This window comes from Phyllostomus discolor, chromosome 13 (assembly GCF_004126475.2).
Source record: "Phyllostomus discolor isolate MPI-MPIP mPhyDis1 chromosome 13, mPhyDis1.pri.v3, whole genome shotgun sequence".
Taxonomy (NCBI): Eukaryota; Metazoa; Chordata; class Mammalia; order Chiroptera; family Phyllostomidae; genus Phyllostomus; species Phyllostomus discolor.
The window spans coordinates 13,775,291-13,787,415 of record NC_040915.2 but is presented as its reverse complement, the minus strand read 5'-3'; the positions used below and the strand labels follow the sequence as shown (position 1 = coordinate 13,787,415).

At 43.0% G+C, this 12,125-nt stretch overlaps 1 protein-coding gene across 2 annotated transcripts; it reads right to left on the bottom strand.

Moving 5' to 3' along the window:
* Positions 1 to 2,367: 2,367 nt before the first annotated feature.
* On the bottom strand, positions 2,368 to 11,952 carry LOC114509701 (protocadherin beta-16-like). Of its 2 annotated transcripts, none has more exons than XM_036014231.1 (2): positions 8,320 to 11,952; positions 2,368 to 3,370 (listed from the first exon to the last, which is right to left on the bottom strand). In XM_036014231.1, exons 1-2 carry the CDS (start codon positions 10,589 to 10,591, stop codon positions 3,255 to 3,257), a joined length of 2,388 nt encoding a protein of 795 aa, XP_035870124.1. In that variant the 5' UTR covers positions 10,592 to 11,952; the 3' UTR covers positions 2,368 to 3,254. The 2 variants fall into 2 exon arrangements, with proteins under 2 accessions (XP_035870124.1, XP_035870125.1); XM_036014232.1 differs by having other exon boundaries at positions 2,368 to 3,386; positions 8,336 to 11,952.
* Between the last annotated feature and the right edge of the window lie 173 nt (positions 11,953 to 12,125).

Genomic DNA, 12,125 nt, shown 5'->3' with positions numbered 1-12,125 from the left:
CGCAATAGACTAAGAACGTGAAGTGAGCACATTCATATTTGATGACAAAGACCAGATGGAAGGTCAGCTGAGTTAGCAGTTCCAAGACATGTCTAAAGTAAAGATCTTGCACTGAAGATATGCACGAGAAAGTAGTGAATTTGTGTCACATAACCTCACTTAAGTACAAGATATGAAGGAATCAAATGCATAAAAAAACTGAAGTCAGTTGAGAACTAAAAATAAGTTGTTAGTTGGATGTACATTGTAGGAGAGTTGAATTGATTCATCTCTCATCCTACATAGGCAGGAAAGAAACCCATGGCCAGAGAATGGAAAATTTATTCAATGGAGAAATCAAAAGGGGTTATGTGTACTCTTGAAGACCCTAGGCAGAGCTGAGTGCAAGTGTGAGGTGTGAAAGTAAAAACAGAAAGAGTAAGTAAGATTATATCCTGAATGGTGAGATTTTCTAGCTCCTTTCCATACAATACATTCTAATTGTAGGACATAAAGGATATGCCCGATTCCCTTCCTAACTCCCTCTCACACAAAAGATATTGCACAGAAGATATTACAGAATTCTAAGCTGGAGAATATGAAGACTCAGATAAAAACTTACACATACTGATGTCTGAGGATCTCCCAAGGTAATAGCCCTGTCCTACATGGTTACATTAGAGTGAAGCCCTGCCATCAGCAGGCCTCATATACTCACTGTGAGGCTTCATCAGTCTCACATATGAGAAGAGAGACAAGGACTACAAAACATTTGAGGAAATGCCTACAACGTGACATGAAAATCCAAAACCACCACAAAAAAAGAACAGCAGGAAACAAAGAGATATAATAGAGAAAACAGAAGAAAGGTCTTTAAAATGTCTGACTAATATCCCTAGAGTAGGGAAATCTACTAAGAGTTAATACTTATTGAGTATTTTTGCGTTACTCATTGTTTTAAATCCCATATATGTGTTTACCCATTTAATCTTAACAGTAATTGTATGAAGTATGTAATCTTATTGTAAGATAAAGAATAGATTAAAGCTTAAGTGCCCTTTACTAGCATTATAATTTTGATTAAGTTCTTAAATGTCCTGTGATTCTTCCATTTTTAAAATAGCTATAATAGTTTTTACTGAATAATGCATTTTTGCATAGTGCATCGAAAAAGAATAACTAGATTGATTATAGATGAGAGAAAATTTTACATTTACAAGTCTGTATCAGGATGCTATGGAAAACACTAAGAAAATAAACAAAGAGCTCTGAAAATTATGTGTAAGCCCCCTCAAATAAGGATTGGATGACAAAAAAAATTGTCCAAACAGTAGAAAAAGAGACAAAGGAAAAATAAGAAAGGGAAAAATAGAGTATTAGAGATTTAATCCAGGAGATCTATTATTTAACTAAAGAGACTCTGGTTAAAGTGAGAATGCAGAAAATTTAAGAGGAAAATTATGAAGGAAACATACTGAGAAGATTTCTCAGAGCTGAATGAGTGTCTAAACATTAACAGGGCACACCCATGTGACCGGGTTAATGAGTAGATAGCTGACACTGAGGCATTTTCAGAAACTGAGGGGACAGCTTCTAATGCATCCACAGTTTAAAAAGTGGGTTGACATTAAAAGAGACAGAAGCCAGAAAGGAAACAAAAGAACAGCAACTCTATGTAAGATCAGTAGAAGGAATACTGCTTTCAAAATCTGAAGGAAAATTATTTTCAACCTAAGATTTTATACCCAGTCAAACTATCAATGAAATGGAAAGAAACTGACAATACATTCAGAAGGCCAGATCTCTGCACCCATATTTATAAAGCTATTGAGAGATTGTGTGTCCACTGAATGAGGGAGTGAACGAAGAAAGAAGAATATACTGGATTTTGTAAAAGGGGATCAATACAGAAAAGTAATGAAAGAAAAAAGACATAGAATGACTGCTTATAGAGCAATCAGTGTAAATGCAACAGGGATGTGGAGGGATCTGGGTGAAAGATCTCAAGGAAATACATATAATTAATAATAGCAGGTGTACTTAACTATTTAAGAAGAAAGATGAATATTCAAATGAGAAATGTGAAAATGTAACAGCAGTAAGTAGAAAATTATGCATGTAAAAACAACAGTTACCAGCTCTAGAAAAAAAGGTTTTTAAGAAAGTAAGTGTAATCATAATACACCCACATGAACTTTGAAATACTCTTACCTATATAAACAAAAATGACTAGTTTAACTAAAACTTCCCTTTGACAACTCCACTGGGAGAACAGGACAAAGGAAATGCACAATGTTTGTATGTGTCATTGTTAGTTGGAAAGTAAAAAACTTAATTTTTTTGTCATATGAAGAGATGATTAAAGTATCTATAAAACTGAGTGTCAGGATAGGGCAATAGAAACATATTACTTGGAAACATTGAGATCAGTTCTAGAGAAACCACACACAGAAGGTGTCTGGAGGCAAAAAGAATCTATTGTATTTCTTTGTGATTTTAGTACACCTTGATTTTTAAGTTTGACAGTAATTACATACATTTACAAATCCAGTGAAAGGAAAGTTATCTTTCCATCAGTCCACCAATAGCCTCAAATTCAAACTTCCAAAATGATTCATTTGTAATAATTTTCATGCAGGTTATTACACTTTGCTTTAATTATAAGACATGTTCTGTTTCACATATCAGTAAAAGTGAACATTTGAAAATACTGAGTAAAAGTACTATATATAAAGGAATAATAATATAAACAAGAATGTTATTGAGGCCCAACATCACTTACAAAATGATATTTTATTTTATCATGAGCAGAATAATGGAGAAATACTTTTTTAAATGCTATGATTTAAAACGAGATGGCATGGATTTCTATCATGATTAAACATGAGGTTGGGATAAGGTCAGAAGGGTATGTATGTCTTCTTACATAGAGGAAGTACAATAGAGAGGTGGATAGAATAATGAGATACAGTCTGTGAAATATACTACCAGAAAAATGAAACCCTCAGTTCTCCAGAATGAAAAAAATAATAACTAAATCATTGTACATTTTGAAAGAATTAAACCTTAAAACGATTATTTAGAAATGGGTACTATTTGATCTAAATGTTGATTAATGCAAAAATTATGAAATACCAGTGAAAAAACATAGATATATAGTACTTTAAAATTAGGCATAATAATTTAATTTGGAGTTTTAAAAGTACACTAATATTTATATGGTTGTAAAACACTTCAAAAGTACATGTAAATAGAAAAGGAATTTTTACTGAAAATTAAAATCCAAAGCTCTTTTGAAAGGCAGGGGTTTCTCCATTATTCCTCTCAAAGCCCTGCTCCTGAATATTAGGGAGAATCGGCTTCAAAAACTTGAACTCACTGGTCCCTGAGCCTCCGGTCAGACACACCTCATACTGGTAGCTCTGGGACAGGGTCCCAGTACCGGTAACGTCCACCAGGTGGCCCGGAAAGTGGCCCTCAGGCACCGAGCAGCCACCCACCAAGCCAGCCCTGCTCCTCCTGCACAGCCGCAACGCGATGAACGCCAGCACCGAGAACAGGAAGAGCGACGACACCGACGCCAACGCGATGACCAGGTAGACTGTGAGCGGGTCTGTCTGGGCCTCGGCGGCAGCCACTTCCGGCAGCGGCAGGTAGGGCTGCGAGAAGCCGTCCACCAGCAGCACGTGCAGCGTGACGCTGACTGACAGCGGAGGCTCGCCATTGTCCCTGACCAGCAGCAGCAGCCTGTGCTTGGCCGCGTCGCGCTCGCTCAGCAGCCGCGCGGTGCGCACCTCGCCATTGTGCGCCCACACGCTGAACAGCCCGGGCTCTGTGGCCTTGAGCAGCTGGTAAGACAGCCAGGCGTTCTGGCCCGAGTCGCTGTCCACCGCCACCACCTTGCTCACCAGGTAGCCGGGCTCGGCCGCCCTGGGCACCAGCTCGGTGCAGGGCGCAGAGCCGTTCTGCAGCGGGTACAGCACGAAGGGCGCGTTGTCATTGGCGTCCAGCACCTGCACGCGCACCAGCGCCTGGCTGCTCAGCGCCGGGGACCCGCGGTCTGTGGCGCCCACCAGGAACTCGAAAGCCTGCAGGGCCTCGAAATCCAGCGCCCTCAGGGCGAACAGGTGACCGTTGTCAGCGTTGATGGACACCAGCGAGTCCAGGGGCAGGCTGGGGTCCTGGGGCTGCAGCAGGGAGTAGGTGACCTGGGCGTTGGCGCCCGCGTCTCTGTCTGTGGCGCTGACGCTGCCTATGTGCAGGGCGGGGCTGTTGTTCTCTGGGATGAAGAGGGTGTAGGAGGTTTGGGTGAAGGCAGGGGCATTGTCGTTGACATCGGAGACCAGCACGGTTATGTTGTGCTGGGTTTTCAGTCTGGGAGTCCCCATGTCTGTGACGGTGATGGTGATGTTGTACTCTGCTTGACTTTCTCTGTCCAGCGTTCCTTCTGTCATTAGAATGTAAAAATTCTCCACAGAGGGTCTCAGAAGGAATGGCAGATTATCTTGAATGTAACAAATCATTTTTCCATTTTCTCCAGAATCTCTGTCTTTAATCCTAAAAACAGCCAATATTGTCTCAGGAGCGTTCTCAGGGACGTGGTTGGAAAGTGACGACAGGATCAGTTCAGGGGCATTGTCATTGGTGTCTAGAACCTCAACCAAAACCATACATCTTGCAAAAAGGCCTCCACCATCAATGGCCTGGATATTGATTTTGTAAGATTTTACTAGCTCATAATCAAGCAGCACTCTGAGAATGATTTCCCCGGAAAGAGGATTGATTTGGAAGGTTGTTCGAATATCTTCAGAAGCATCAAAAAATGAATAAGATATGTCTGCATTGACTCCAGAGTCTATATCTCCTGCAGAAACTTTAGCAATTATGGAACCTACAGGGCTGTTCTCTAGAACCTGGGTCTGGTAGATTGCCTGAGAAAACTGTGGGGCATTGTCATTGACATCCATGATCACAATGCGTATAGTGGAGGTCCCAGACCTGGGTGGGGACCCGCCATCAAGTGCAGTGAGTGTTAAACTGAGCTCTTGCTGCTTTTCCCTGTCCAGCGCCTTGTCCAAAACTAGCTCTGGATATATCATGCCTGCATCACTGTCATTAATGTTAATATGGAAAAAAGAGCTGGTGTTGATGGTATAGTTTCGAATACCATTAAGTCCTCCATCTGAATCCTGTGCTCTTTCCAGCCGAAATGTTGTTCCTTCGGCTGTATTTTCTATGACTTTTAAGACTGTTTCTTTGTTCTGAAACACTGGTGAATGATCATTTATGTCCCTGACCCTCAGCTCAGCCTGGTAAATCTGAAAAGGGTTATCCATTAAAATTTGGAAATTCAGCATGCAGGGCTCTGTGGAGCCGCACAGCTCCTCCCGGTCCAGTTTCTCGTTTGTGAGCAAATCCCCAGTATGCGAATCCAGGAGCAGGTGTTGTTTGTTATCATCAAAGACCACCCGGGCTCCCCTTGCAACCAGCTCCCGGTCCCCTAGTCCCAGGTCTGTTGCCAGATTAGCCACAAAGGATCCTCTCTCTGTTTCCTCTGTCACCGAATATCGTCCAGACCCAGATCCTGCCAAGGATACTCCCCAAAACAGAAAGATAAACAGGACTTGCCTTTGTCTTGGGCAGCGCAATCCTCCAGCCTCCATAGCTTCTTCTGAACACGTCTTTCGTCAGTATTAGTCCCAGTCGCAGCTCCCAGCACAAGGAGGGAGTAGTTGCAACCCCAGACCTAAGCCCTGTAGAAGCAGGGGTCTGCGGTTTTACTACGGTCTTGAGCAGCTATGACTTTTCTCTCCGTCGTCCGGCCTCGTTCTTCCTTTTTCTGTCAGAGACTTCTGCAGCACTCCCAATTCAATTTTCTTCCGTCTCTTAGCCTGCAGCGCCACCGCCTGGCCTCCAACAGACTCACATGGCTGCACCCAATTTGTATGTGTATGTGTATGTGTATGTATTTATAAATTTCTTCTTTGGTGGCTCATCTGCATATTTCATTTTTCCTTTGTTTTGTCAAATAAAACGTTGATATAGAGAACGGTTCATGTTGTTAAGATTTTTTTTCACCGCTTCATGGGGGAAAGTAAAATATTCAACAGTTGCAAAAAGAATGTTCCTAGCATTGAACTCTGTGTGCCTCATTATGCTATATTTAGCTCTGAATTAGGCCTTCCCCCCCTGAAACTAACCCCATGCAATATCAGGAACCAAAAGGAAAATGGTGGTGACTTCTGAGACCATCAGATAATAGCTTTTCCTTTTCTAAAACATTGTGGATAGGATCACCAAAAACTGACAAAAACTTGTTTCACACCTTCTTCAACACATTTCTTCAAAACCTACTTACATTGCCTAAGTCGAGTCACCACTCTATAATCCAGGAGGGAGCATTCAAGTTGTCCCTCCTCTGGGCTTTCATAAAAGCTTGTATAACTTCCCTATAAATATTACTGCTTCTCATGTCATGCCGATCTGTCCCTTCTTAAGTAGGGACACTATGTCCTTGTCATCTTTGGTTGGCAAATTGGACACTCACCGAATGCTAACTTCATTCAGACATGCATGAAGCAACTCTTGAGTAGGATAAAAGCAATTTTCAAGGCCTTTAATTTCTTACTGTTCAAAATGTGTATTCTTTCACTTACTTATTATTTGCAACTTTTCCCCTTTCTTTAATACATCTTTGTTTTTCTTGCACTAGCTTTAAAATTACTTACAGAACTATAGAAGGAGCTGACTTTTATTTTAAAGTCCCTCTTAATTAAAATCTAATGGGATCTAATTTCTCCTCACTAAAGAAATGGAGGTAACACTAGCCCACACTAGCCCTGGCTGCTGCGGCTCAGTGGATTGAATGCTGGCCTGTGAACCAAAGGGTTATAGGTTCAATTCCCAGCCAGGGCACATGCTTGGGTTAAGGGCCAGGTCCCCAACTGGGGGCATATGAGAGGCAACCACACATTGATGTTTCTCTACCTCTCTTTTTCCCTCCCTTCCCTTCTCTCTAGAAATAAATAAAATCTTTTAAAAAAGAGGAGACCACATTAATACCTATCCTAACACCACTGAAAATAAGAACAGCATTATAACAGTGGTCTCACGTAGGATTTAATTCAAAGGCCTAATATCTAGGAATAAGCTCGATTTTTCCATAGTAAGAGAAACAGTAAAATGGGATATGTTATACAAGGAAAGAACTAGATACTGACAAAAAAACCCACTATAATTGTTGAATATAAATGTTGCACTATATAAACCTCTGCTTGATGATGTCTGCTGTTTTTTTCTTTCACCTGACTGGGACTGCATTGTTAGCAATTAAAAACTTAATAAGGATCTCTGATTTTTGCATACAGAAAAGGGGAAGTTTATTAAACATTTCTATATGATACTGTAAAATGCCTAAACTTTGCTTTTGTGGTCTCCAAACTTAAACACATATACACACATTTGATGTCTTACATTGCAGTTTCTTCTTATTTTCAGATAAAAGCTAATTAGATAATTACGTATCACATCATGACAGAATTATTATGTATTAAATAGGGAGATAACAACACAGGGAGAAGAAGACTTTTTTAAAACATAACAATTTCAGAAAATTGCTATAATAAAAACTGAGGTTGACAAAGCAACAAAAATATTGTAAGAGGAAATTGAAGTATCAGATAATAAACATACATATCAAAAGCAGCAGATTATTGTAATAATTGTAGTTGTAGAAAAAAGAACAGAAATGAAATGTAGAAAGTCAGTAAGAACATTTATAGGGTGGCAAAATTTAATTGTGTCAATTTTGGAGGTAAAACCTATTTAATTCATTGAGGAAAAACTTCAATGGGCTAAAGTGAGAGAAAAAGAAAACTTCTGAAGTTAAACATAAAATTGGTAATTGAGGATAAACCAAATAGAGAAAATAAAACAGCACCTTATTGGTGGTAGGCATAAACAATTTAGTTAGTTGACAAAATATATTAGAAGTTAATGTCTTTATTAAATAGGTATTTATCGATAATGAAATCCCAACACTATTCTCAAAGAAGGGGTTTTATCCCACTTCACTCCCCATGCTCTGGGATGTGAGATTGGGGATAACGGGTTCTAGAAACCTTAACTCGCTGGCCCCTGAATCTCTGGCCAAAAAAAACCTCAGTATCCCCAGTATGCTAAGAAAAATAAAAGATTAAATATTTAAAATAATTCTTCATTGGATGTTGAATCCAAAACTATTCCTAAAGTTCTCGTTTTCCTCTACGTTCCTACCAGTGTCGTGGACTGGGAAACTGGGAATAATCGGCTGCAGAAATTTAAACTCGTCTGTTCCCATACCTCCCTTCAGACACACCTCATACTGGTAGCTCTGGGACAGGGTCCCAGTACCGCTGACGTCCACCAGGTGGCCCGGAAAGTGGCCCTCAGGCACGGAGCAGCCACCCACCAGGCCAGCCCTGCCCCTCCTGCACAGCCGCACCGCGATGAACGCCAGCACGGAGAACAGGAAGAGCGATGACACTGACGCCAACGCGATGACCAGGTAGACCGTGAGCGGGTCAGTCTGGGCCTCGGCGGCCGCCACTTCCGGCAGCGGCAGGTAGGGTTGCGAGAAGCCATCCACCAGCAGCACGTGCAGCGTGACGCTGGCTGACAGAGGCGGCTCGCCATTGTCCTTGACCAGCAGCAGCAGCCTGTGCTTGGCCGCGTCGCGCTCACTCAGCAGCCGCGCGGTGCGCACCTCGCCATTGTGCGCCCACACGCTGAACAGCCCGGGCTCTGTGGCCTTGAGCAGCTGGTAAGACAGCCAGGCGTTCTGGCCCGAGTCGCTGTCCACCGCCACCACCTTGCTCACCACGTAGCCAGGCTCGGCCGCCCTGGGCACCAGCTCGGTGCAGGGCGCAGAGCCGTTCTGCAGCGGGTACAGCAGGAAGGGCGCGTTGTCATTGGCGTCCAGCACCTGCACGCGCACCAGCGCCTGGCTGCTCAGCGCCGGGGACCCGCGGTCTGTGGCGCCCACCAGGAACTCGAAAGCCTGCAGGGCCTCGAAATCCAGCGCCCTCAAGGCGAACAGGTGACCGTTGTCAGCGTTGATGGACACCAGCGAGTCCAGGGGCAGGCTGGGGTCCTGGGGCTGCAGCAGGGAGTAGGTGACCTGGGCGTTGGCGCCCGCGTCTCTGTCTGTGGCGCTGACGCTGCCTATGTGCAGGGCGGGGCTGTTGTTCTCTGGGATGAAGAGGGTGTAGGAGGTTTGGGTGAAGTCAGGGGCGTTGTCGTTGACGTCGGAGACCAGCACGGTTATGTTGTGCTCCGTTCTCAGTCGGGGGGAACCCATATCAGTAACAGTAATGGTGATGTTGTACTGGGCTCTCTCTTCTCTGTCTAGTGCTCTCTTGGTTACCAAGGTGTAAAAGTTCTTGGCTGAAGGTTTTAGAAGAAAAGGGAGGCCATCCTGGATGGAACAAACAGTCTTCCCATTGTCCCCAGAGTCAGGATCTGAAACACTGAAAACAGCAACTACCATCTCAGGAGAGTTCTCTGGGATGGGGCTGGTCAGGGCAGACATGGTCACTTCTGGGGCATTATCATTCACGTCCACCACCTGCAGGTAAAGAGTGCATTTTCCTGAAAGACCTCCCCCATCAGTGGCCTTGATGTCCACTTCATAAGACCGAACTGTTTCAAAATCTACTGGTTTTCTCAATCGAATTTCTCCTGTTGTAGGATTTACCTCCAAAGTTTTGCTAGTATCTTCTGAAGGCCGAAAGAGCGAGTACACTAGTTTGCCGTTGACTCCGCTGTCTAAATCGCTGGCAGAGACGGTGGCAACCAGGGAGCCCACGGTGCTGCTCTCAGGAATGTGCGCCTTGTAGAGCGGCTGCCCAAACTCAGGGGCGTTGTCGTTGACGTCCACCACTTCAATGCGCACCTGGGCGGTCCCAGACCGGGGCGGAGAGCCGCCATCCAGCGCTGTGAGTGTTAATGCGATTTCAGGCTCCTCCTCCCTGTCCACCTCTTTGTCCAACACCAGCTCCGGGTATTTTCTACCATCGCTGCGATTGTGGGTTAGAACTTGAAAATGGGGGTTGGGGCTGATTTTGTAGTTCTGAACATTGTTGCTTCCTACATCCAAGTCCAGAGCATTATTCAGGGGGAAAGCCATTCCTAGGGGACTGTTTTCCGGTATTTTTAGAATCATTTCTCTTTCAGAGAACACGGGAGAATGGTCATTGATGTCTTTCACCCTCAGTTCAGCCTGAAATATCTCCAAGGGGCTTTCCATCAGCACTTGGAAATGTAGCACACAAGCCTCCGCGGAACCGCATAGCTCCTCTCGGTCTAGTTTCTCACTTGTGAGCAAATCCCCCGTCTGCAGCTTGAGTTGCAAGTGCTCTCTGCGCCCCTGAGAAATGATCCGGGCGCCACGGCGGGACATCTCCGTCAGCCCCAATCCCAAGTCTTTTCCCAGATTTGCCACAAAGGATCCCCGCTCTGTTTCTTCCACTACTGAATAGGGCCCTAAGTCGGCGCCCACCCCACACATGCTCAGCAAAACAAAGGAAATAAGGACTTGCCTTTGTCTCCGATTGCGCATCCATCCAATCTCCATTGCTCTTTCCTGAAAATTTGGTCACAGGAGCTTCATATATGTATGCCCAAGGTACTAGCAGCCCGGTCCTGCCGTCCGGAACGGCAAAACTACGCCGAAAATACAGTTTTTAAAGAGGTTTCACACTCACTTTTGCTCTGGCTGAGGAAGCTGCTCGTTAGCTTCCAGGCAGTGTGAAACTGTGTGTATACCGGAGTTACGTAGGCAATTCTATTTTCCATCCTTTAACCTGCAGCGCCACCATGCGTTCTCACTAAGTCTTACATTTTCTGATTTAACATTGGATGCAAGATTCTCCTAATACATAGAATAAATTGAGTAAATTGTGTTCCGTAATGTTAAACACTGAGTTTTAGTTTCATGTGGTTTTTGTGTGTTCAGATAAAACTCTGTGTTGTTACACAGAAGAAGTACAATGAGCAAATTGTCACATCACTGTTCAAAGTTGTTGAAGTGTAATGATTAAATAATTTAATTAATATTAAGCTAAAAACGACATACACTTTGGAACAATTTTTTTTCAAAATGACATTGGAACAGTTTCACAAGTACATATTTTTCTTGGTACATATTAGAGAACTACAAGTGAGTGGACGCTGCACAACTGCAATCAGTGATGGTTCTAAAGAGAGTGTTGAACCAACACTTTGTTAAAAAGTAGATTACATATTCCTCTTTCCAACACCCAAGCCTGAAAACTGTGAGGTTTTGCAGTTTTCAAGTTAATGGAAAATTATTTTCTGAATAGGAAGATCTCAAGGTTATGCCTTGCTAAGCTTTTGGATCCCTTTTTAAAAAAAAACGTTATTGTGATACAAACAATTTGTTTTATTCTTTTAAAAATAATTAATGAGATATAATTCACATACTGTACATTTGTAGTGTATAATTCAGTGGCTTTATAGTCACAGAATAAGGGATCCATCACCACAGTCAACTTTAGAACATTTTCAATACTCAGAAACCCACACTCTTCAGCTCTATCACCCCCTTATTCTCCCATCCCTCACGCTCCAGGCCCTCATCAACCACTAATTTTCTTTCTGACTCCCTCTTCTGGACTTCCATATGAATGGACTAAAACAATATATGGAGTTTCATGACTGGCTTCTTTGACTTAGCATGTTTTCAAGCATGTGTCAGTACTTCATTCATTTTGTGGTGAGATAATGTTCCACTGTATAGATATATCACGGTGTGATTATCCATTCTTCCGTTGGTAGACATTTGAGTTTTCCCACCTTTTGAAAATTGTGAAAATTGTGAATAATGCTGCTATTCACACACAAATGTTTGTGTGGACATATTTTCATTTCTCTGGGAGTAGAATTGTTAGCTCTTATAATGTGTCATGTTTAATTTTTATTCATTTTTTAAAAGATTTTATTTATTTATTTTTAGAGAGAGAGGAAAAGAGAAAGAGAGGGAGAGAAACATCAATGTGTGGCGGCCTCTCACATGCCCCCAACTGGAGACCATGCCCACAACCCAGGCATGTGCCCTGACAGAGAATCAAACTGGCGACCCCTTGGTT